Genomic DNA, 23214 nt, shown 5'->3' on the forward strand with positions numbered 1-23214 from the left:
ATCAAGGCAGGCGGGAGTTAGATGCTGATGCATGGAAAACAAGCAAGCCGAGGGTGAAGATGTAGGGGATAAAAGAAGAAAACAATAGCACACAGGGCCGAGCGCCGAACACCCCATCACAGAAGACAAATGCGGAAAGCGCAGAAATTCAATCAAGTCGTCGTAAGAATATGCAAAAAGGTAGTGAAGTGAATACCAGCACAATGAAATGCCAACATATGTAGGAATTCGATTTCCCTGCTCAAGTCGTCTCAAGGCCCTAGGGAGTCATGAAAGGCATCGACGTTGGCGAGACAGGAGTAGCATGACATCGTAAATGATACAATTACTGTTCATCCTTGGCGTAACTGCTCTGATCGGAGCTGTCCACGTAAAGGTGGTGATACTTCTTGGCCCATTGGCGAGTCAAGATAGAAGCTAGAAGACTAGTTAGCATGTCGTCTCGGGAGACAAGGGAATACCAACGATACTTACCCTTCAGGAACTTCTTGCTGGCATATTTCTTAAAGAAGGCTTCGTGGGAGACCGGGCGGTGGAGATAATCAACCATCAACTGGAAGACGGGGTCGATCTCCTCTTCAGTGTATCCAGAGTAGTGAGCGAGAGTGGCATCCTATGATAAGTTAGTTGAGATGTATGAACAGGTTAAATGTAATTTAACATACCCAAGGTCCACGCTCGAGGATGAGACGTGCAAGGTACATGGCTGCGGCAGAGATATGGCTCTGGGGGTAGCACATAAAACGGTGATCGAGGAGACTGATCTCCATCAAGTACTTGCCCAGAGTGCGGGTTTGGATATCATAGTTATCGGCCTTGGAGATACGTCGCAAAAAGTTCATGGGGTTGGGGAAGCTCATGTTGTACTCGAGGGTGGCGAGGACGTGACGTTCGGCATCCAAAATCTCCTTGTCCGAGAAGGTCTCATCGGCGACATGGCTGAAGTTGGCGACATGAGGCGAGAGCACCTCCTCATACTTAGAAGCAATGAACATGGCGGTAACACCAACGAGCTGAAGACGATCAAGGGCGACAACTTCAGCTGACAGGAAGCGATCGATGATGTTGACAGCAAGGAACAGGGTCTCAGGGAGGAGACGGAAACGGGTGTGCACTTCGATAAGCCAGTCGACAAGGATCCCACGCATCTTCCATTCAAGATCGGGCTGATGGTCGATGTAATCAGGGTTGGGCAAAGTCATGATCTCAAGGTCTTTGAGATACTCGAAGATTTCAACAACGTATTCGGCGGCCATTAATGGGTCGTCCAAGTCCTCAGTGTCCAGATCTTGCACAGCGTCATTCAGAGCATCCTTCACGCTAGGATCCTCCTTCCCTGGTTCTTCCACAATCTTCTCGATAGGAGTTCGGGTCTTTCGCTCAAGCTCGGGCTTCTTGCGGGGAGGTTCCTCCACGGGGGTATCCTTCAACGACGGGCGCTTGGGGGCGTTGGGTTTCTTGTTCGAGTCGCGGGGTTGCAGGGCAGTTCGTGAGGAGTTGGTGCGGCTGAGCTTCTGAACACCTCCAGTTTGGACAGTTGCCTTAGAGGTCAAACCAGCCTTGGTGGCGACCGGCTTCTTCCCAGCTTTCACCTCAGCACCTTCCGTCTTGTTGACATTGCTGACATCACCGAGGGCAGCACGAGGACGTTGAGTTCCGTTAGTCGTGGTGGTCGATGTGGTTCGCTTTGTCTGCAGGGTTCTTTTGGCTCCAGCGGCAGAGACATTGGTGGTCAGGGCGGCTGCCTTGGCCCGCGTCACACGTGCTGACGGACCGTTCTCATCGTTCTCATTCATCGTGCCTCTGGTGCGAAGGCTGCGGGCCTGCAAGGGAGTCAGTGATCAGTCCAGTGAGATCGTAGGATATGCCAAGATCTCGAAGCTATGGATATGATATCCCGCGACCAAGATATCAAACGCGTGTTTTGGCAAGGTTAAATATTACTTACCTGAGGCATCGTGAAGATAATAAAAGGAAAGCGACGCGTAAAAAGGGAAGAAAGGGGACAGGAATATAACGATTCTTGTCCTGTTCAGGAAATCAGGTTAGCATTCCAATCGACATTTCCTCGGTGGGGACCTCATACCAGAGGGTTGAGGATGAGGTGCACGTACCACGCGTGAAAATGCGGTTGTACTGAAGAAACTACAATGCCAGTCGGCAGAGGTAGCTTTCAGACAGGTGGAGGTGATATGAGTCGATAATTACGGCCCAAACAAGACTATGTTGATGCGTATCAAGACCGCGCCGAACCCTTGTTCCGAAGATCAAATAGCGCGCTAATGGCAGGAAAAAGATGTCAAATGATAGAGAAATGATCTGGGGACACTGTACACCAGAAATCCACACGCGATAATTGTTAGTAGGGGGAGTGGGGGGAAGATGAAATGGTAGCTTTAACTGGAATGATGAGGGAAAAGGAAGAGAGCTTGAGGGCAAAAGGCGATGTTTGGCCCTAGTACTGTGGCTTAGCGTGGAAAACAAGTAGCCCCACTCAGCCAGTCGCGTGGATCACTTAATTGACGTTCAAGCCCTTTTTTTTCCCGTAAAATTTGTAAAATGAAGAATTAGGCTGAGCAATGAAGAACAGAATAGAAACAAGGAAAAGATGCGTTGAGATAGGTTAAGAAAAGTAGATCCAGCAATGAAGGGAGATACGCGTGCAAAGGGTAAATAAATGGGTTGCTCCGACAACAGACGTTTCGGGTTTGTACAAGTATCGAATCTTGTAATAAAGAGTCACGTGTATTGAACATAAGGCGGTGCTTGTGGCTGGAGAGGCGGTCCAGGATGAAGGTCACGTGGTGGGTGAACTTTTTGTTTCAGCGGATAGTCAGGTGCATATCTACAAAGCAGAGGAGAGGAGCTGTTGAGTCTTTGTTGGTCTACACCATTGACATTTGGCTTCCATCCCTTCTTTAGTCAATTAATTCCCCGAAACCCCGTCTTCCTTATTCCTCCCACTTCTTTGGCAGCAATGCTTCAAACCCGAATTGCCCTACGGGGCATTCGGCTGCCCTTTAGGTGTCTACCCTCTCTGCCTTCGCCAGTTCGTGGCTATTCGACAGTTATGAATGAAATTGAGCAGAACAAGCCCAAGCCTATCGAAACACCAGTCAACACTTTTATCGACCCGAACGTCTCATTTGCTCCTCCACCCAGCCGCGATTCTGCTGGCATTCAGCTGCGCACCTACACTCCGCGCACCCCCGGTGTGAGACATTTACGGCGTCCTGTGAATGACCATCTGTGGAAAGGCCGCCCGGTGCACAAATTAACGTTCCCTAAACGTGGCCACGCCAAGGGTGGTCGAAACAACTCTGGCCGAGTCACTGTCCGCCATCACGGAGGTGGTGCGAAGCGTCGAATTCGGACAATCGATTTTCTGCGCATGGCTCCGGGGCCGCACACAGTGGAGCGTATCGAGTATGATCCTGGGCGCACTGCACATATTGCTCTGACTGCTAGTAAGGAGACCGGCAAGTTAAGCTACATTCTCGCAGCGGATGGAATGCGCGCCGGCGACGTAGTCCAGAGTTATATGTCCGGAATTCCTGAAGATCTGTGGAAGAGTATGGGTAGCGCTGTCGATCCCGGTGTGCTCGCGGCCAGAACCGCCTGGAGAGGAAATTGTCTGCCGTTGCACATGGTTCCCGTGGGAACGTTGATTTTCAACGTGGGATTACGACCTGGGAAGGGTGGTCAATTGTGTCGGAGTGCTGGAACCTATGCTACAGTCGTGGCTAAGGGCAGTGACTCACGCCAGCAAACGATCCAAGACGAAGAACCCGAGGCCGAAAAGAAGCCATTGTCCCAGCGTGAGCAGCAGAAGCAGGAGCGTCTGGCCCAGCACATTACTGTCCGTCTCTCAAGTGGCGAGACTCGCCTCATTCACAAGGACTGCTGCGCTACTGTTGGTATCACCAGCAACCCGAACTACCAATACACCCAGCTCGGCAAGGCTGGTCGCTCACGCCATCTCAACATTCGTCCGACTGTGCGTGGTCTGGCCATGAACGCCATGGACCACCCTCACGGTGGTGGACGAGGAAAGTCCAAGGGTAACGTCGACCCGAAGAGTCCTTGGGGTATTCCGGTATGTATTCCCTTTTGTTTTGCACCTTCTGAACTTCCATGGGACTGACTGTTGTTTTCACCCGCAGACTAAGTCCGGCTATAAGACCCGCCCCAAGTGGAAGATCAACAAGGCTGTTGTTCATGCCAGACCTCGCAACCAAGGAAAGCGCCGTCGTGGATACAATTAGAGATGATGCTGCTTTGCCGAAGTGGCCATTTTACTACCTATGCTTTGTCTCTGAACCATCTGTACCTCATCACCCTATACCTCATCCCTACCACGCAAAGGATGACTGTACGATATCTTCTCTTGTTTTTTTGACACATTAAATGTCTCATTTCTTCTACCACACGCTATTTGGGGATTCCTTTTTTTTTCGCGCATCTGCCATCTGACTGAAGCTTGGGCAATGGGCACTGTACAGTACGATGACTCGAGGCCATATACATTCAAAGCGAAAGAAAATAGATTTATAAACTCGATGGACGGTAATGGGTTCAATGATCTGCAAGTAGATATGGTAAATGTCTTGTAGATGGGTGCCAAGCCTCTAGGCAACCTCGCTGGTGCGTGGCCCTCACCTGTCAACGCTCTTGCAGGGGTTAGAATGTTTAGAATGGAAATTTAGGTCTTCCCCATAGTTCTCATTGGAATCCCATCGAAATAGAAAAATAGGGGTTCTTTGATCTAGCTCTTCATACGAGTTGGGGTGGAACTCAGCCTTTCCTGATACGAACTTCCGTCATCCATAGCACTTTATTTTCACATCTCCATCTCGGCAAATTTGGCGAACTCTTGGGTGTTCCTGGCTTTTTGTCGCCTTAGGTTTATTCTGTACACGTCATTCTCCCAAAAAAAAGGTTCGCGCGCGAACAAAAGTTGGCCAATAATTCATCCACTCGAATTACTCAGCCACTACATCCTACCTAAATAACATCATCTGCAACCAAGCCCGCTATGGCGGCACTTCCGCCGTCCAATTTTGGACCCGAATCGTTGCAGTACTCCACAGAATCCGACCCGTCTCAAATGGAATTCATGCGCGTTGAAAGTGGCGCCGCTGCCGAAAGCACTAGCACCGGAGAAGGCAACTTCGTGCCCCGCCCCAAGCGCATCGCATGTGTTGTCTGTCGGAGAAGGAAACTAAGGTGTGATGGGAGACGACCAAGTTGTGGGACTTGTTCACGTCTGGGGCATGAATGCTCTTACGACGAAGTGCGCAAGAAGAGTGGTCCGAAACGGGGATATGTCAAACAGCTTGAAGCCCGATTAGGTACGAACTCGTTGAGAACAAGGTCACAAATTCTATATCAACAACGAGCTGTATGCTAATGATAATGACTGTGTCAGCTCAAGTAGAGACTCTTCTCAAAGGCCAGGATCCAGAACCAATCCAACGAACCTCCCCATCTCGACCATTGGAGAATGCATTCACAGCACCCATCGCCGATGAATCTATACTGGACCTGCCTGAGCTCTCGGACCTAGGAGGTATTGGAGGTAACATGGATAACTCCTTCTCATCTTTGGCAGGCGCAGGTCAACCAAGTCAAATGTTATATCCTTCGCAGCCCACTACTCAGGGTGGAGGCAACCCTCAATGGGACTTGATCAGTTTAGGACTGGAGGAGCCTCTTCCTTCACAGGACGTGATTGATGAACTGTACGTGTCTCGTGTGGTCTTTTACTTGAATCTATCTCTAATACAGTGGTGCCGTATAGGGAAGCTTTATTCTTTGAGAAAATCTATCCAACAATGCCCATCATCCACCGCCCACGTTACTTTGCAGCCCTGACTCTCGCCCCTAATATGCGGCCACCGATCTGCCTGCGATACATTATATGGTGCAATGCCGCATCTGTCAGTGACAAATACTTCTTTCTGCATAGTCATTTCTACCAACGGGCACGCAAATATGCCGAGCTGGACGAAATGAAAGGATTCGGAGAGAACATCGTCAGTTTAGCACATTGCCAAACATGGATATTTATCGGCACATACGAATTCCGAATGATCTTCTTCCCACGAGCTTGGCTGAGCGTTGGTAAAGCTGCAAGACTAGCACTGATGCTGGGGTTGAATCGGCTTGATGGTGTTGGTCTCGACGTGAAACAATCCATTTTACCACCGAGGGATTGGACAGAGCGCGAAGAACGCAGAAGAGTCTTCTGGGCCGCATTTTCCACGGATAGATATTCGAGTGTTGGAACCGGGTGGCCCATTCTTATTGATGAGAACGATGTCAGTATATCTTCCGTAAACCCTCTTCATGGCTTTGTGGGCGATAGGCTAACAGTAATCAGATCAGGACCAACCTTCCCGCATCCGAAGAATCTTTTACCAAGAGCAAGCCACAACGAACACTTCATCTGAACGACATCATCACTGGAGAGGGTGTTGCTACGCTAGCACCTTTTGCATACGTGGTGGTTTTAGCAAGCCTCTTCGGTCGTAACCTCGTACACATCCATCGACCTCAACCCCAAGACAACGATCATGACCTCAATGGAGAGTTTTGGAAGCGCCACAGAAGTCATGATAATATTCTTCTGCATATTTCGCTCTCCTTGCCTGATCATCTTCGACTCCCAAGTGGTATGTCGGACGTGAACGTCATTTTCGCCAACATGAGCATTCATACTTCCACCATATGTCTTCACCAAGCGGCAATATTCAAAGCCGAAAAAAATAAGATGCCGAATCAGATTACGACAGAAAGCAAGCGTAGATGCCTTGTCGCCGCGAACCAAATTTCAAGTACCATGAAGATGATCAGCCACGTTGATTTAACAAATGTGAGTTTCTATTGAGCCTTTTTAACCAGAATTCTTTGGATTAACACCTTGCAGTTGAATCCTTTCATGTCATTTTGTCTCTATATTGCTGCTCGTGTCTTTGTGCAGTATCTCAAATCCCGGCCAGAGGACTCTAGTGTTCAGTCCTCATTGCAATTTCTCGTCTCCGCTCTGAACGCCATGAAGAACAAAAACCCTCTAACTGAGTCCTTCCTTGTTCAATTGGACGTTGATCTTGACGGAACTGGCATTCGCGCTTTGAACGATAGACAGAAAATGTCTGCTGCACATTCAATGGTAGTATGTTTCCCTGGCTTGTTCCCCGAGGGTTAATTGAAGCTAATCTAATTTTCTCTAGCAATCATACTGCCATGAAAATGTCGAATGTACACCTATGTACGACGTCCGCCAGTCACAAGGGACCGCGCATAATCAGTCTCCTCAATACAGTATCAATCGCGGTAGCAATCAACAGCCTATGCCTACCGGTTCGACGACGTCTCTCCCTAGCCGGAACAGGGACTCAGTGACACAGCTTAACGCAGGGTCGGACTTTCATGGTGAGGAAATGCGTCATTTTTCGAGAAATTCCACTCAAGCCGGACCCCCAGGGGCCATTATCGATATGGACATGGATTTTCCACCTGATTTTGGCAACCTCAGCGATAAAAACAACCCACCATCTGATCATCCCACCCCTTCAACCATGAATTCATCCTCCAACACTTCTTATTCGATCAGCGGTGCTGACGACCCATCACCCGGAAACAAGCATCAAAAGACAAACTCGGTATATCCGAGTCAGGGGTCGGCTCCGTCCTTTGACAAGGTCAATCCAAACATAATGTCACAAGGAAACCCAAACCCACAGGCTACTGATTTGGGTTCCATGGCTGGTCAGTTTTATCCAAACAGTTCTGGTAGCCCATCGCTTCCTACAGGAGCGTCGGGAATCTTTTCCATACCCTCTGCGTGGGACCTTCCCAACCCAGACCCAGAAACGGGCAATGAGGACTTTGGAAATCTAAACATGGATACTTTCAGTGAAGCCCAATGGGCTCAGATGCTGAATAGCCAAATCCAGAGCGAAAATGGGACCAACGCTGGCTGGCAGAACTGGCGACCATCATGAGCGCAGCACGTGCGGAATATACTTTCCCTTGAAAGGTCTCCGATATCAACAACCCACAAGCTTGAAATTGTTATAACAAATGGAAGTCTCTCATATTGCCGCTGCACAAATGACATGGGGTGCTAGGCTCTGTGTCCCCTCCACCTACTCAAGTCCGAGGTCATAGGCTCTCCCAACTCGAACGACCCATCGAGACCTTTATCAATCCTGGTTGGGGATCTCATATGTGACTCGAAGCAGGCCATCATCCTATTGGATACTTCTCTTTTGCTTTCATTTTTGCCCCCCGGCTGCAGACTGAATTGATATGCGTGAGGCATTGGTCTCCTACCACAAATATTGAGGACCATTTACTTGGACTGAGTGCCTTCTTTTCCCGGGGTTAATTTACTAACCACGGCGTTGCAAATCCATTTGCAATTCTCTTGCCACAATGTTCGAGTAAAGTGATACTCGATCAGCTTTTATTAACCTCTGGGTTGAATGATTTGATGACGAACGAATGAACGGTCTTTTTTGGGCGGAACTCTTCACTTATACAGTTGAAATCGGAGTATTTGGACCTTTTAGTTCATGTTTATAACCAGTCACTACAATATTACATCAAAATCTAATAACTGATTCATCATACTTGTTTGATCTTTTTTTAGTACGTCCATTCATGATAATTTTTGATAACAACCTGGATCGTCAGGTTAGCGCAAAAGAAAAAATAGCCCACTGAAGAAGCGGAAGGGTGTTAAAATGCTAGAGATTACAGGCTACCACCAGCAGCACCGACAATCTTCAAGCCTCCAGCACTGGAACTACCAGGTCCATCAGTGGTAGTCGAGTAAGCCAACCAGTAGCGAGAGGGGTGCCACGCAACTGCGGAAACACCAGCATTGATACCCGCAGTAGGAATTGTGTGAACCCTATCACCAGACTCAGCATGGAAGATCTCCAGTCCATTCCCACCACACCCAAGCTCGTCGCATGCGCCAACAATGTAGCGGCCATCGAAGCTCCAGCTTACACCGCGAATAGCGCCACCATTCTCGCTGGACAAAGTGCGACGGCAGATCCAGTCGGTTGTGTCCCAGAGCGAGATGAGGGCGTCACTTCCGCCAACTGCAAGGTATCGGCCTGTTGGAGCAAGCGCAATTGAAAGGCAGGCTGAGGTGTGGGCATTGAGGGTGTGCATAATATCAAAGGAAGGGTAGGACATGATTTTAACCTTGCCTTCACCAGTCGTCACAAATACATGTTGCTCCGGACGTTCGGGTGTCGGCATACACCAGGAGAAGGTTGTCGCATTTGTTTGGACGGTCTGAGGACGAGGGTCGAGAGCTGTGTATGTAGTTGTGCCGGGGGTAGAGGAGGGAAGGTTGAGAGCATTCACGCCATCAGCGTGGGTGGTAGGAGAGGAGGGGAATTTAACGGAGACAGGGATTAAGGTATCGTCCTGTTTACATGTCGCATGTTAGTAATTCTGTCATGAGAGAGATAAAGTCTGCGGAGTTGCAGCACTGCATGCTTACCTTCTTGCCGACGATCATTGTGCTGCCGTCAGCAGACCAGGATAACGTGAATGCTTCACCGCCGACATCTAGACGGCTCACACATGTCTTGGAGCGCACATCCCAGAAGCGCACTGTACCGTCGGCCGAGCAACTAGCCAGCTCCGCATCGCGAACTGGGTTGAAGAGAGCCTTCTCAATACCAGCTGTGTGGCCACGCAATTCAGTAGAGTATCGTACATGAGGACGTTCGGGGTTCCAGATTCGTAGAGTGCGATCTGCTGAGCCAGTGGCAATCAGCTGGCCCGTGGGGTTCCAAGCAAGAGTGCGGATCCTGTGGTTCCAGGCCCTTGTCAGTAAATGAATAGCCCCTGCGCAAAAAGCAGACTTACGTGTGAGAGCCAGGTCCCTTAGAAATAGGATCTAAGTAGTTTTGAGTCTTCGCGTTTCCAAACAGGGCCGGGAAGTGATCCTTGTGTAGGAGCTCGCGACGCGAAGTGGGCGCCATCTCTTCGTCTTCCTCCTCTAGCAATTGGCGCAAGACTGGAGGTCCACCTGCATTCAAACCAGCAATAGAATCAGTAGCAGAAGTAGAAGCGATAGGACTAGAAGCGATAGGACCTAGCAGTTTAGGCTTGATGCTATTCGAAGAACGATGGACGGACGGAATTGGAGAGTATTCGGATACCGCCTTTAGACAGGCCGATATTGCCAGGGAATCGTTATCAGGTGTTTCCGCCATCGCGAGGGTCGCCTCAGGCATCCAACACTTTCTGCCTGCTGTATAAGATTTGGATTTCAATTGCCCAGAATGTTGGCGAAAATTTGGGATAGGGAAGCATAGGTAAGAAGTCAGCAAATTTTGTTTATTTCTCTCACCGAAAGGGAAGGAAATGCATTTTATGTCGTTGCATACACATCAAGGTACACCACCTGAGGAACTCCGCTATAGACGTAATGGATCAGGTTAAAATATGTACCTAATTACTTTTGAATCATCCTACTCCTCTTGCTTATTTCTAGGCCCCTATACTATATGCCATTGATACTGTTCCTGTGCATTATGGTCCTGATTGACAATGTGTTCTGTTTTGTTTGCTCTATAGTAAATTCGTGCTCATATAATGTGGAAAAGCCTTTGAAGCAAATTTCAGTACTGAATAATGGAACCTGAGCTCTGAGTTATACACATCTCGTATGAATTGATACAAGTACCAGGCTACGTTGAGTTACAACCTTGAGGCTTATATTTCATTGTCTTGAATTCATATACACCATTTAGACTCAATATATCTATAAATGTAGTTCCTACATTATATATTTCTCTATATGGTTTGTCAAAATACGCCAAATTCCAATTCAACGTTGGAATGTGGAACGTTTGATAGCTGCAGCCTTATGGGTCCGATAAGCCCGAGCTTAATCGAACCTCACCCTTCGGCTGAAAATTTAACCCTTCGGATCTCAAGAGCTTCGATTGTCAACATTAAATAGCACTTTCAAGTCTATCAAAGACAAGATGTTTGAAGAAGTGGACGATGCATCGCGTCGTGAAAAGTGTTTCACAACCATCGCTCAACTGCCGGCGTTCATCGACCCAAAGCAGATCCCGGGCAAGACATCGCCCTTTTCAACGATTCAAAATCATGCATTTGTACACTCAGTATGTGGCCTGTGGCCTGATTTCAGGGATAAGAGGGCGTGGACTGACCATTGGGTATAGGCCGAGGTTATCTTGTCAAAGGAGGTTTACTCGCAGATCAAGCCGTCGCTCGAGACCAAACTGGAAAAACCTCGATATGCACGAGTCTTCATGCCTCCTTTAGCTTTGCTTGAGCATGATTTCTTCAATACATATATCAAGTCAGGTATTTGTGCCTCCGCAAGTTCAGTCCAGAAGTTGTTCCATATTTGAGTGACCATCAATCGCACAAGCATCAGACAGCTTTTGTGTCCAGAGAGTCCATGCTATCAAAGGCGGCAATCTGACTTGGAACATAGGGAATATTTTGATGATATCTGAAGGACGCTCGGGTTCCGATAATGTCTTCACACTACAAGATGGTTCGTTCTCCTGAAGCTGCGTCTGGGGGAATCTTGCCGTTGCGGAACCGACAGTTGACTCAAGTCGAAACAGGGGTACTTCGAATGGAACTAGGAAAGGAGATCTATGAGCGAACAGGTCTCACAGGCAAGCCTTTCCGTAGCGGAGGCAGAAAACACGCGAAGGAAAGATTCTGTGTGTATAACCAGAGCAAATAGGTTGGTTGAATCTTTGCTAATCATGTCGTCAGTGGTAGAATTGAACTTACGGCTGCCCTCGATGCTGCATGGCAAAAAGGGGTTCGAAAGAATCGTATGGGCATTCACCAATGTTCTGACTCAATCAATGGCCTGGCTCTTCCACGACCTGGAAAGCAACTCCAGTCTGGATGACGGTGATTACGCTTCCGAACTCAAAAAGAGAAAATTGCCAGTAATATACTGACAGTTAGAACAGGAAACAAGCCGATTAACAAGGCTCAACCACAGTTGATAACCTGCGAGCTGCAGGAAATAGATCACGAGCAAATAATCATTCCACCGTTTTTCGACGGGAAAGTACTCGAAAAAATGTCGGAAGGTGATCTGCAGGAACATTGTGGCGCCCTGTCTGAATGGATTGCCATGGTTCAGATGGCTTCTCCGCGAGTATCTGGGGAAGATGACGTTGATCCTTTCCTAAGTCGTTATGCAGTTTTAGACGCAGACGAGAGCCAGGCCTCTGATTTGATGAGCTTAAAATGGCATGGTTTGATATCGTCCCGTTGGATCATGCAGCTGTTCCTTAATCTGTTGTGAGTTTCGAACATACAACATGAATTTCTAGGAGCTAACGTTGTCTAGGCAAAGCACTAAGGCTAACAATCTATCCTGGTTCGCGCTTTCCGTCGCTACTCTTGGGAAAGAAGCCGTGGAAGGAAGGGACGGATATATGGTTATGGTCCTTCCTAGTGGACAATCCAATGGACAGAGTGAACAATTCCAGGTGAATAGCGAGGGAACCACTGGATCTGTTAGTCGGATGACTTTATGTTGGGAGTTGATGGGGGCATCAGTGACTGAACCCTGACCTAACCCTTTCCCTTTTAAGTCTGTTCGTCCCCATGGGGAAATCATCCAGGGCTTCACCCCCCATGATTCTGCCCTGACACACCATCCCACACACAGTTATCCTTCTCCCTTTCTCTTCTCATTTTCTTTCTCTCTCCTTCCTTCTCCATACTCATCGCACTTATTCCTACATTCATTATCATTCACTACCAATCATTTCATCTTAGCTATTAGCTATTAGTCTTTGCTCGAGTGTTCCACTCCGCAATTGACATACTCCATTCCATATTTCTTAATTTCCCGGATTCTGCACCTTCCTTGACTTGTACACTCATTCACATTTATCCCATCATTCGTTATGGAGGAATCAACTTTCTCTTTCGACGCGCTTGCCGAGGTGGATTATGATGAAGATCCGAACAAGGCTCTCTTGGGTCTCGACGAATGGGAAGTACCCGAGTCAATTTATCACGAAGATGGCTCCATCATGTCCCTCTGGGAACTCGCTTCCCACAATGGTAATTACATCTCTTAATTCAGGGCTATCGAACACAACTGACGTGTGTTCCTAGGATATCGCTTCGAGGAAGAGAACGATACCTTTGCAGGTTCGACTTTTGACAAGGCCTTCGTTGAACTCGGTGTAGACCCTGTCATTGGCCCATCAACTCAGGACCACCTAGAGCTGTGTTCTGGATTGCCCACCCCCATCGTGACTGATGAGGTGACTACACAGAGCACTTGCGCCAATCAGCCGGCTACAGTCTATCCGCTCGATACTCTCCGATCTCTCGAAAACGCCGACCTGGGCCCTCCCCTTGCAGTTGTTCATCCTACTCCTGCCACTGATACCCCAATCAGCCAAGTTGCTACTACAGTCACCCAAGGTGCTCCAGACATCATTGAACCTGCCGTTCAAGTTCCGGCCACTGATGCCGCTGCTGCCCCAGCCACCAATGTTGGCACTGCTGTCACCCAACGTGCTCCAGGCATCATTGACCCTTCCACTCAAGTCATCACTGCCACCGATGTCCCAATCAGCCAAGTTGCTATTACAGTCACCCAAGGTGCTCCAGACATCATTGAACCTGCCGTTCAAGTTCTGGCCACTGATGTCGCTGCTGCCCCAGCCACCAATGTTGGCACTGCTGTCACCCAACATGCTCCAGGCATCATTGACCCTTCCACTCAAGTCATCACTGCCGCAGCTACCCAATGCGCTCCTACCACCCCTGATTCGACAACTAGTGTGCGCAAAGTGTTTACCATGTCACAAACCAAACCGCGATCTCACCCTGCTAAGCCACCACTCAAGCAGAAGGCTAAGCGGGTCCCTAAGAAGCAAAATGATGAGCTTCACAAAATACAGAAAAATACCAAGGCACAAAACACCACACGCATGGCGAAGGGCAAGACAACCCCAACCTCAGTCGCACCACCCCTTCCGAATATTGCGCCTGCTTCAATGACACCGGCGGCCGAGGTCACTCACAACACAACCGCGTATCCTAGCCCACAGAAGCTTCTTCAAATCCAAGGACGCCTTAAAAGTCAAGAGCAACATCTTCGTGCAGAATGGAAGCAGCTCGGACAACAGCAAGCCAATCTGAAGAAACAGCAGCCCGTGGATGAACAGCAGCTCCTGATTCACCGACAACAGTGGCAGCTCCACCAACAGCAGTTTCAGCTGTGCCACCAAAAGATTGAGCAGCACAAAGAGCAAGTACGCCGATTCCGGTGTTATGAACAGCATCAGCATGCAACCCAGCAAGCCCACCTATTCCAAAATGCATCGACCCCGCAGGTTCAGCAGCCCGCACAACAAATGCAAGCAGACCATACCTCCCCCACTAAGGAGCGTATGCAATCTGCGATGCAACAAACCGAGCAACTTCAAGCCTCCGCAGCCCAACATGCCCACCAGGGCGCCCAGAAAATGCAGTCTATGATGCCACAGACTCCGCAGGTTCAGCAGCCCGCACAGCAAATGCAAGCTGTCTATTCCACCCCCTCCAAGCGGCGCATGCAGTCTGTGATGCCACAGACTCCGCAGGTTCAGCAGCCCGCACAGCAAATTCAAGCTGTCTATTCCACCCCCTCCAAGCGGCGCATGCAGTCTGTGATGCCACAGACACCGCAGGTTCAGCAGCCCGCACAGCAAATTCAAACTGTCTATTCCACCCCCTCCAAGCGGCGCATGCAGTCTGTGATGCAGCAAACTCAGCAACTCCAAGCTTCAGCGGCTCAGGGAGTTCAACAGCCCCAGCGAATGCAAGATTATTCCACCCCACCCGAGGAGCCAATGCAATCTGTTTCTTCCCTTTCTGCCGCTTCACCCAGCAATAGAACCTTCCAGTTTATGGAGAACATTGTGCCTGTCAACTTTGTGGCGAACCCAAACAATCATGCCCGGTGGGGGGTTAGTCCCAATGGCGATCGAACATACTTGAACGGATCTCCGGCCAAAAAGGCACGAGTCTATTCGAAGTAACTCGGCAGTTATTGTAACCGCCCCGGTGACCGTGGTTCTTATGTCTTTCTTTTGTCTTTCTTTAGCCTTTCGAAGGTTTAGCCTACCATAGTTCAATATTATGAATCAATCATCGTTGTTTGCAGACTACAGTGCCTTGCAATAAAAGAAACCAAATGTCATTATAATATCTGACAGCTAATAACCAACAGGCTGCAATGCTAATCGAAATTAGAATGTACAGGGTGCTCAGTGCATTCACCAGCCCAAAACATTACACACGTAAGACGAAATGGCCGCACCAGCGCGTCAATTCGCGCGAGATAATAGAACAGAACGCCTCAGTTTGCATTCAAAGAGCAGGAACAAGGACATTGATTGAAACATGATATGCTAGCCCGTTAGGTCATTCACTATGTCTCGCAGGATGGGCCGATTCCCAACGACATTCGTGCCGTTGAACAATTTTGCACCTGTCTTTGAAGGCTTTCGAAGGCCAGGCGCTGCTTGTCGGGAGCCCAGTGGGCTCAGCGGCTCACGGGAAGAACGAGAAGCTGCTGCTTTGTTTTTGTCATTACCTTTGCCTTTGGCAGAGCCAGGAGTTGAGGCTGCACGCGGAGACATGAGCTGCGACTGTGTGGTGCAAGAAGGGAAGAAATGCTTGTCTATCGCTCCGCTTGGCAAGTTATAAACCCAGCCTTTGTTTTCTACCAGGCGCACGTATTTGCAGAGGAGCTCATTGCCGTCGCGGAGAGTAGATCTGCTGCCCACGACAAGGAGCTTGGTCTGTGCGCGAGTGAACGCAACATTGACACGACGCCAGTCACGTAGGAGCTCACCGACATTGTTTTCGGCATTACTGCGGACGCAGCTCAGGATAATGACCTCTTTGTCGCGGCCTTGAAACTTGTCTGTGGTGTGCATTTCCAGATCCGGGGTGTAGCGTCGCAGGCTCTGGCGAAGGAGGGAGAGTTGACTGCGGTAGAAAGTGATCACGCCGATGCTGCGCGCAGGAACACCACAGGCAATGAATGATTCCACAAGCTGCGCGCAGAGGAAGACCTCCATGTGATTCACGACGCGGTTCCCCTGTGCTATCTCGAGGGCTGCAGTCCCGATGGAATCGGTATTGACCAGGCGGGTTTTTGCAGATGGCGCCAATAAGTCTTGGAGCCAGCAGGGTGTACCAGAGGTACCCGGGCAGATTTCTCGTTGGGACTGTGACGGAGCATGGCTGAAGTTCTCGACATGGAATTTCTTGAGGGCGTTGATGTTGGGTATAACCAAAGATTGGGCTGCTACCTGCGGTGTTCCGCATTTGAGACGGCCCGAGTAGATCAGAGTGTTGGAAAGTAACATGATTTCCTCACACATGCGGTACTGGTGCTCTAGGTTGACAACAGAATCCGGCTGTGCATCCGAGAGCAGCTTGAAGAGACTGACGTCAAGTCCTCCTTCCTGGGCCGCTTTATTTTGCACAAGTGGTGGCAATTGATAGTGATCACCGACCAGGATGAAAGTCCTTGCCATCCGAATAGGGCCGAGGCAGACTGGGAGTGTGATCTGTGATGCCTCATCGACAATACAATAGTCAAATATGCGTTCGTTGAAGATGTTATGGTTGACTCCGAGGCATGTGGTGGCAATAACTTGCGGCTTTTCGTACGAATCCTTGAGTTCTTCAATGGTTGATTTCGGGACTGCGGCAAGATCGGCAAATTCCTGAACATCTGGGTGAACTTTGGCGGTCGCGCCTATACGCAGTACACGAAAGTTGTCGTCTCGAATCTTCAGCAGAATGTTGTCAACTGCAGTGTGGGTGTAAGATGTAAGAAGCACACTCTTGCCTTGGGCGACAAGGGCCCTAATGATATGGGCAATCGTTGTGGTTTTTCCAGTCCCAGGCATTCCAAGGACAAGAGCATAGTCTTTGGCGCTCATAACTTTGTCAATGGCTTGTCTTTGATCCACGTTGAGGTTTCCAGGATCAGACATGTACGAAGATGATGTCGTTTTGAAGGCGGGCGCTTGTCCCTCAACAATGAGCCGTCGAAGGTGCCTCGCTTGGAACAAGTCTTTGTCCATCATACAGATGAGGTTGTTTCGAACAGTGGCCATGCCATTGACAAACTCATCTTTGTCGATCCGGTAAACGAGCTGTTCACCTGGGTCTTCCAGAGCAGCAGGCTCTTCTTTCCCAACCTGCATGATCCCCCTGAAAGATTGATTTGTGACTGCATCGAAGCCAGTCGTCTTTGATCGTGCATTGTGAAGTTTCCGGTCCACGCCAACCTTAACGTGTGACGAACTAGTATGCAATACGTATCCGTTGGCGAGAGCAAAATGGCCCATTTCATCCGAAATGACAATCGGATCACCGACAGATATTTGAGATTCAGCAAAGGAGAAACCAGGAGACGCTTGCCGTTTGACGAACGTATAGTTGTAGCGATTAATCTTTGCCCCAGTGTTCTCCTCATACACTGATTTCGGATCGATAACGACATCCCCGAAGCATCGACCCAGAGTTTCTCGCTCGCTGCTCAGAAGTGTCCAAATTTCACGCCGGAACTTCACGAGGTTTCCTTCCTCTTTGGTCAAAAGCTCATCCCATTTACGAAAAAAGTCCCGGTCACCGTCGTTCAGATGACCAACAGCTGCATCGAAATCCTCGCCAAGTGCGCTAGTCTCGCCATCGCCATCTTCGGAGAGCTTGTGATAGATGAGGCAAGGAGTCTTGGCATAGCATCGAATACACTGACGAGCTTTCTTCAACATCGGTGGAAGTTGCTGCCTTTCGCGAATGTAGCCAGCAAGGTGATTGCGCACCTGGATCATTTGGAGCAGTTCGTGTCGGATCCCACGGATACTGAGGGTCTTTGTTAACTCAAGGTAGTAGAGAAGCCCAAATGTGACGTCGATATCTACAACGATTTTAGCAACTAGTCAAATGCCTTCAAGAGATTATGGGATCAGATAATATTTCACCACTTACCATAGCGATCCGACAGAAGTAGAGTGTATAGAGCAGTTTGGGCCCTATGTGACTGGTTTGTATCCCTTCGCCCAGTCTTGAGCTCCAGCGGAACCACCAGGTTCTTCTCCATTTTGTCTTCGCGACAGGCGACTTGTACCGTCGCATCGATGTTGCCTTTGAGGCCATACATTGGGGACCAGATGTGCTCCTCTACCTCAAGTAGTTTGCTGATACTCAAATTAAGCTTAGAGTTATTACGGTCTTCAACCATGGAATTGGCCTATTGATCTAGTTTAGCAAGGTTCCTTGGCTGTAGAGGCCTCCATCGGCCTTGAGACATACCTGTGGCTTGAGATGCAGGAAAGCATCTGCCCAATCGAGAACAGCAGGCATCCTGCTCATGAGATATTGAACAGCTTCAGGGATACTCATTTGAATCGAGTACAACTCTTCAATGTGTCTGCCCATGACGGTTTCGATCAATGTCTTTAATGACTCCATATCCCATTGGTTCGCCTTGAGGGCTTCTTGGAAAACTTCGTGGAAAAAAACACCGAAGGCTTGCGGTCGCTCGAGTGCGCCAATGACTTTGACTCGGTCTTGAAGGACAGCTCGTCGTTGGCAGTCTATCGAGTCTGCTACGACCGTAGCGGAAATGAGATGGTCAGGGTGAAGAATGATCATATGGTTCAAATTATCCACAACGCATTGGCCGGCTGCATTGAAATCCCCGACTAGGGAGATATACGAGTCCTTGCTGCAGGGAGTGTCAAACCATGAGTCTCGCAAAGTGATAACTTTGCGGTCTCGGGTTTTCTCGTCTTCAACTAGCAAAACCTGTACTTAAAGTCAGCGGGCAGGACTATATCCGGAACAAGGGCAAGGTGTCTGACCTGCTCTGGCTGAGTACGTCCTTTCGGCGTAACATATGTGCTCTTCATCATGTCAACAATCTGGTAACGCTTGATAGCTTGTCGACCTTTTAGGTTCTATTTGTTTTGACTGCCTTAGCATATATTTAAAGATTAACCAATTAAGAGTGACTAACATAGGCTGGTCCTCCTTCACCTGCTTGCTTCATAGTTTGCTCAATGGCCTCCAGATCAAAATCATCATCATCAAACTCATCATCCGATAATGCCGCCTCAGCTTTGTCAGGTCCGGTTGGGGGTTTGATATGCATACTGCCATTCACCGGGGCATTCATTGAATCTGACCTTTGCAAAGATGGCCCAGTGATTGTTGGATTAGATGAGTTGACCGGAACGGGCTTTGTGTCGCATTTTGCAAGTATTTCCTGCAAGTTGTCGGTCAAAATGTCATCTTCATCTTCAAATTCATCGAATTCATCGCGTTTTGGTTCGTTAATCGTCATAGCGTTGTGGGGTAGGGGAGGGTTGCAGTCGAGCTTTGAATTCTCTTTGGGTTGCCATGAACGAGACTTATCTGCGGAAAGGGCAGCCCAGCTAGAAGACCCCAGAGAAGCAAACTCATTAGATGCACGTGGCGGCTCGATGAAAGGATCCTCTGAGGCATCGGCCAGCTCCATCAGATCTTGATCAAGATCATCGTCTCCGAACTCGGAGGACGACTCTTGCAGAACAGGAAGTTTCCCGGATCTTACTTTCTCAAGCGATACATCACATGGGGATTCGGAGGTTTCATCGTCAGCTTCGTGAAGCCGATGGTCCTTCGTAGGTGAAGACGATCGACACCGTCGCACATCCATATGTTGGCGCAGAGGCGACGACCCAGGTGGACCCGCATCGACAGGGGCCATGTGTATACTTTTCTCAATCTTCTCCATAAGATAGTTGATCCTTGAGGACTTTGGTCTCCCAGATTCGATGTTGCTGCTAGTTCGTTGAAACATGCCGCGATTGGGACCAACGTCTAGTCTATTGACTCGTCGTCGTTTTGTCCGAGAGGTAGGGAAATCGGTAGTGCAGCTAATTGCGCGTCTCAGCCCTGAGGAGTCTCGACTTGTTCTACCGGAACCTGGTGTCTGGGGTGACGAAGAAAGAAGATTTGCGAGCCGGGGGGGTGGAAGATCATCCGGGCCATCAACCATGTTTTTATCCATGTAGTTGTTCCACAATTCAGCAGCCATATCATGCTGCGGTGTCTTAAAGAGGGCTTGTATTGAATGAAGATCAAGGGCTTCTTTTTGCACCTTCTTCTTATTCCCGTTTGATGGAGAGCCAGCAGGCGAAGAACTGTGTCGGCGCTTCCTGCGACGACTTGCTGGTGTCTGGGACGAGGTATCTGGGTTTGAGCTGGCAGGCACATGTTGCCAGATGACGTGCTCCACTGGGGTCACCTCCGGGCCTGGCGCGGGATCAAACGAATCCTCGGCGTTGCTGATCAAGTCCGCCAGGGGTATCCTGTTTCCCGGAGTCTGAGGGCATTCTTTAATCGGCTTTGATTCCTGTGCTTGGGGCTCCGTTGCGTGAGCTTCGCGAGGTGGAGGATATCCTTTGTCAGACGCAGCCTGTATCAGACTTGCCGTGCCATTTGAGCCCGAGCTTCTATGTTCTTTGCTCCCATTAACTGATTTCGTCTCGTCTTTCGAAGTGGCGTCGCCGGGAACTACTTCGCCCTCTTGGAAGCGGAAAGCGTTCAATTTCGTTCGTGAGTTTGAAGATATGGGGTATGCATTGTTTGTTGCCATTGCTTCGATTTGGAGATATCCAATGACGCGTTCAAAATGGGTAAGGATACATTCCGCGCGAAGCTGGAGTAGGACAATGTCAGAAATGGGGATGAATTGGGCATTGGAGACGAAACGTACCAGCTAATAGAGAGTATTTACGGATTTAATTACTTTGAATGTTCGTGCATATGGGGAAGATGAAACGAATGGCGAGTCCAGCGCCCTGTAGGCGCCCTAGGAGAGAGGACCAGATGTGATAAGAACGCGTCGCGTGTGTAGTGCTGACACCTATTTTCCAAGGCAGGAGCATATTGCTGCCTGAAATAGCAGGTGTAAAGGCGGACAAGAAAATTGCCCAAAGTAGACTAGCGCGATAACTGGACAGCTTCCCGGCCTTTTACGGCTTCAACATCAACCCGCCGAAGCACCCCTCCACTCTCCTACAAGAGGCGACATATCAATTGAGACCATTCTTTCCACTTTAATTTAAGGGGATATTAAGACCCTTGTGACTCACACCAATTCCCTCGCACGCCAGTGTTCCTTCGATCGGCCCCAACCCCCATCTTCAAGATGACTGCCCGGCCATTGTCGCACATCCTCCGGGCGCGCTGCCTGCTTCGCCAGCCCCAGAACACCCAGGCGTTCTCAACTCGGTCCAGTCTCTATGCTGCGGACCACGGTGACCACTATGATCCTCCCACCGGCTGGCTGTTCGGTGTCAAGCCCGGCCAGAAGTACGTGAAGGAAGGTTGGGAGAACATTTGGTACTACGGATTCATTGGAAGCTTTTTGGTCGCTGGCGTCGCATACGTTTTCAAGCCTGATACCTCGTACGTATACTCCATATCCTGATGTAGCGCCTGAGTATTGGCGTTTATACCGACACACCACGACACCAGCAACTAGCACACATACTCCAAATGAACAAGTAACAATGTGTAAGCTAACAAATCAACCTAACTATACTCCTCTCTCCCGCACAACTGGAATACTGACAATTGCGGTAGTATACAAACATGGGCTCTTGAAGAGGCCCGACGGAGACTGGAAGCTGAGGGCATCCTCGAGGACCCCGAAAAGGTCAAGAAATAAACGCCAAATTTGTACACTGTACATAGAGATCAAAGAGGGACTATTTCCACTTATGCCTGTACTACCTGCGACGGCAGATATGATGTTCCGGTCTCGTTCTTAGACAGGTTTTTTTTGCATGCTCATCTATTTTCGTTTGTTCCTTGTTGTATCACTTTACACTTTTCGAAGTTTCTTTCCGTCATGTTGGTCATAGGTGCTCCGGTCGCAAAAAAAATGCTTATAATTCGCACTGAGTACGTCATGAAAGTTGATATCTAATAGACTCTTCGCGAAATGTACTAGGGGAAAAAAGAGGCCGATGGCATTCGCCTCGCTGTCCATAGAGGATTCTCAAATCTCTGGGTATAGATCGTTTCTCCGGAGCAACGGCATTTCACGCCTAATCTTTGCCACAATATCGAGATCAATATCGGCAGTCGCAATTTGTGGTTCCTGGTGCTCATCTCCCAGCTTGGCTACCACTTCACCCCATGGGCTGATGATGGCAGAATGGCCATAGCTTCGTCTCTTCTCATTATGGGGTCCTGCCTGCGCAGCTGCAATCACGTATGACTGAGTCTCAATAGCTCTTGCTCGTAGCAAGGGCTCCCAGTGAGCCTTGCCCGTCGGAACAGTGAATGCCGATGGGTATGTGATGATTTCAGCATTCTGCCGCCTCAACGCCAGGCTGATCTCTGGAAAACGCAACTAGATAATCCAGCATGAGTAAGAGGTTGAACCGCCTGATGTTCGATATAACGTCAGATTTCATAGCGCTTACATCAAAACAAATGCTTAAACCAACACGCCCTATAGGTGTTTCAAATGGCCTTGGGATTTGTTGTCCCGGCTGGACACTCCTATAAGTTCGAGGTTAGCGAATAATTTGTCAACTATCAGATCATCGTATCAGAAAAGGGAATGCTTACGCGCTCTCCTTAAGTACAGGTCCGTCTTTGATATCAACGTCGAATAGATGGACTTTCTGGTAGTTTTGGGTAATGGTTCCCTTGTCATCGATCCAAATCAATGAATTCTTGAGCCTGGTTTCAGAAGCTACTTCATGAATTCCAACGTTTATGTGGATGCTATGTTCCTTGGCATCTCTCTGTAAAGATGACACGAAGCTAGCCCTTTCTTCAGACTGGGCGAGGGAGTACGATTGCTCTGCTGAGGATGCGATATAGTCTGAGGCCTCTGGAAGAAACAACACCTAAGATATATGAGTTGGCTATCAAAGAGTTGGCAATAAAATATATATAATGTCACCTTGGCACCTGCTGCAACAGCCTTTTGTACTAACACCCTGCACTGAGCTAGATTGGAAGTTATGTTGCTAGTCGAGCATAGCTGCCCCACGGCCTATATCAAAGCAGGTTGTTAGCCAAAGCAGCTGACGCCCAATGGATGGTGCGCATACCGCTAAAACCATGATGATT

The 23214-nt window shown here is 49.0% G+C and overlaps 8 protein-coding genes across 8 annotated transcripts; 4 read left to right on the forward strand and 4 right to left on the reverse strand.

Moving 5' to 3' along the window:
* Positions 1–325: 325 nt before the first annotated feature.
* On the reverse strand, positions 326–1957 carry PGRI_063570 (B-type cyclin nimE; the record flags this gene model as incomplete). Its single annotated transcript, XM_040794071.1, has 4 exons — positions 326–417; positions 475–613; positions 666–1823; positions 1949–1957. The coding sequence occupies 4 exons, from the start codon at positions 1955–1957 to the stop codon at positions 326–328; spliced, it is 1398 nt and encodes a 465-aa protein (XP_040649321.1).
* Positions 1958–3070: 1113 nt separating this feature from the next.
* PGRI_063580 (mitochondrial 54S ribosomal protein uL2m) lies at positions 3071–4265 on the forward strand (the record flags this gene model as incomplete). The annotated part of the gene is made up of 2 exons (XM_040794072.1): positions 3071–4096; positions 4164–4265. The coding sequence occupies 2 exons, from the start codon at positions 3071–3073 to the stop codon at positions 4263–4265; spliced, it is 1128 nt and encodes a 375-aa protein (XP_040649322.1).
* Positions 4266–5035: 770 nt separating this feature from the next.
* PGRI_063590 (putative C6 transcription factor Prf) lies at positions 5036–8006 on the forward strand (the record flags this gene model as incomplete). The annotated part of the gene is made up of 6 exons (XM_040794073.1): positions 5036–5351; positions 5429–5741; positions 5801–6320; positions 6383–6874; positions 6929–7174; positions 7233–8006. 6 exons carry the CDS (start codon positions 5036–5038, stop codon positions 8004–8006), a joined length of 2661 nt encoding a protein of 886 aa, XP_040649323.1.
* Positions 8007–8760: 754 nt separating this feature from the next.
* Positions 8761–10268, reverse strand: PGRI_063600 (uncharacterized protein; the record flags this gene model as incomplete). The annotated part of the gene is made up of 3 exons (XM_040794074.1): positions 8761–9450; positions 9527–9839; positions 9898–10268. 3 exons carry the CDS (start codon positions 10266–10268, stop codon positions 8761–8763), a joined length of 1374 nt encoding a protein of 457 aa, XP_040649324.1.
* A 756-nt stretch (positions 10269–11024) lies between these two features.
* Positions 11025–15089, forward strand: PGRI_063610 (Ribonuclease P, Rpp40; the record flags this gene model as incomplete). The annotated part of the gene is made up of 9 exons (XM_040794075.1): positions 11025–11168; positions 11229–11373; positions 11507–11569; positions 11643–11744; positions 11800–11943; positions 12006–12342; positions 12392–12560; positions 12963–13116; positions 13171–15089. The coding sequence occupies 9 exons, from the start codon at positions 11025–11027 to the stop codon at positions 15087–15089; spliced, it is 3177 nt and encodes a 1058-aa protein (XP_040649325.1).
* Positions 15090–15461: 372 nt separating this feature from the next.
* PGRI_063620 (bifunctional ATP-dependent DNA helicase/ssDNA endodeoxyribonuclease DNA2) lies at positions 15462–20716 on the reverse strand (the record flags this gene model as incomplete). The annotated part of the gene is made up of 5 exons (XM_040794076.1): positions 15462–17992; positions 18064–18325; positions 18388–18882; positions 18939–19034; positions 19094–20716. The coding sequence occupies 5 exons, from the start codon at positions 20714–20716 to the stop codon at positions 15462–15464; spliced, it is 5007 nt and encodes a 1668-aa protein (XP_040649326.1).
* A 555-nt stretch (positions 20717–21271) lies between these two features.
* Positions 21272–21793, forward strand: PGRI_063630 (uncharacterized protein; the record flags this gene model as incomplete). The annotated part of the gene is made up of 2 exons (XM_040794077.1): positions 21272–21531; positions 21709–21793. The coding sequence occupies 2 exons, from the start codon at positions 21272–21274 to the stop codon at positions 21791–21793; spliced, it is 345 nt and encodes a 114-aa protein (XP_040649327.1).
* A 333-nt stretch (positions 21794–22126) lies between these two features.
* On the reverse strand, positions 22127–23207 carry PGRI_063640 (carbon-nitrogen hydrolase family protein; the record flags this gene model as incomplete). Its single annotated transcript, XM_040794078.1, has 4 exons — positions 22127–22483; positions 22557–22635; positions 22705–22988; positions 23196–23207. 4 exons carry the CDS (start codon positions 23205–23207, stop codon positions 22127–22129), a joined length of 732 nt encoding a protein of 243 aa, XP_040649328.1.
* Positions 23208–23214: the final 7 nt, after the last annotated feature.

Source organism: Penicillium griseofulvum (assembly GCF_001561935.1).
Source record: "Penicillium griseofulvum strain PG3 chromosome Unknown contig_91, whole genome shotgun sequence".
NCBI classification, from domain to species: domain Eukaryota; kingdom Fungi; phylum Ascomycota; class Eurotiomycetes; order Eurotiales; family Aspergillaceae; genus Penicillium; species Penicillium griseofulvum.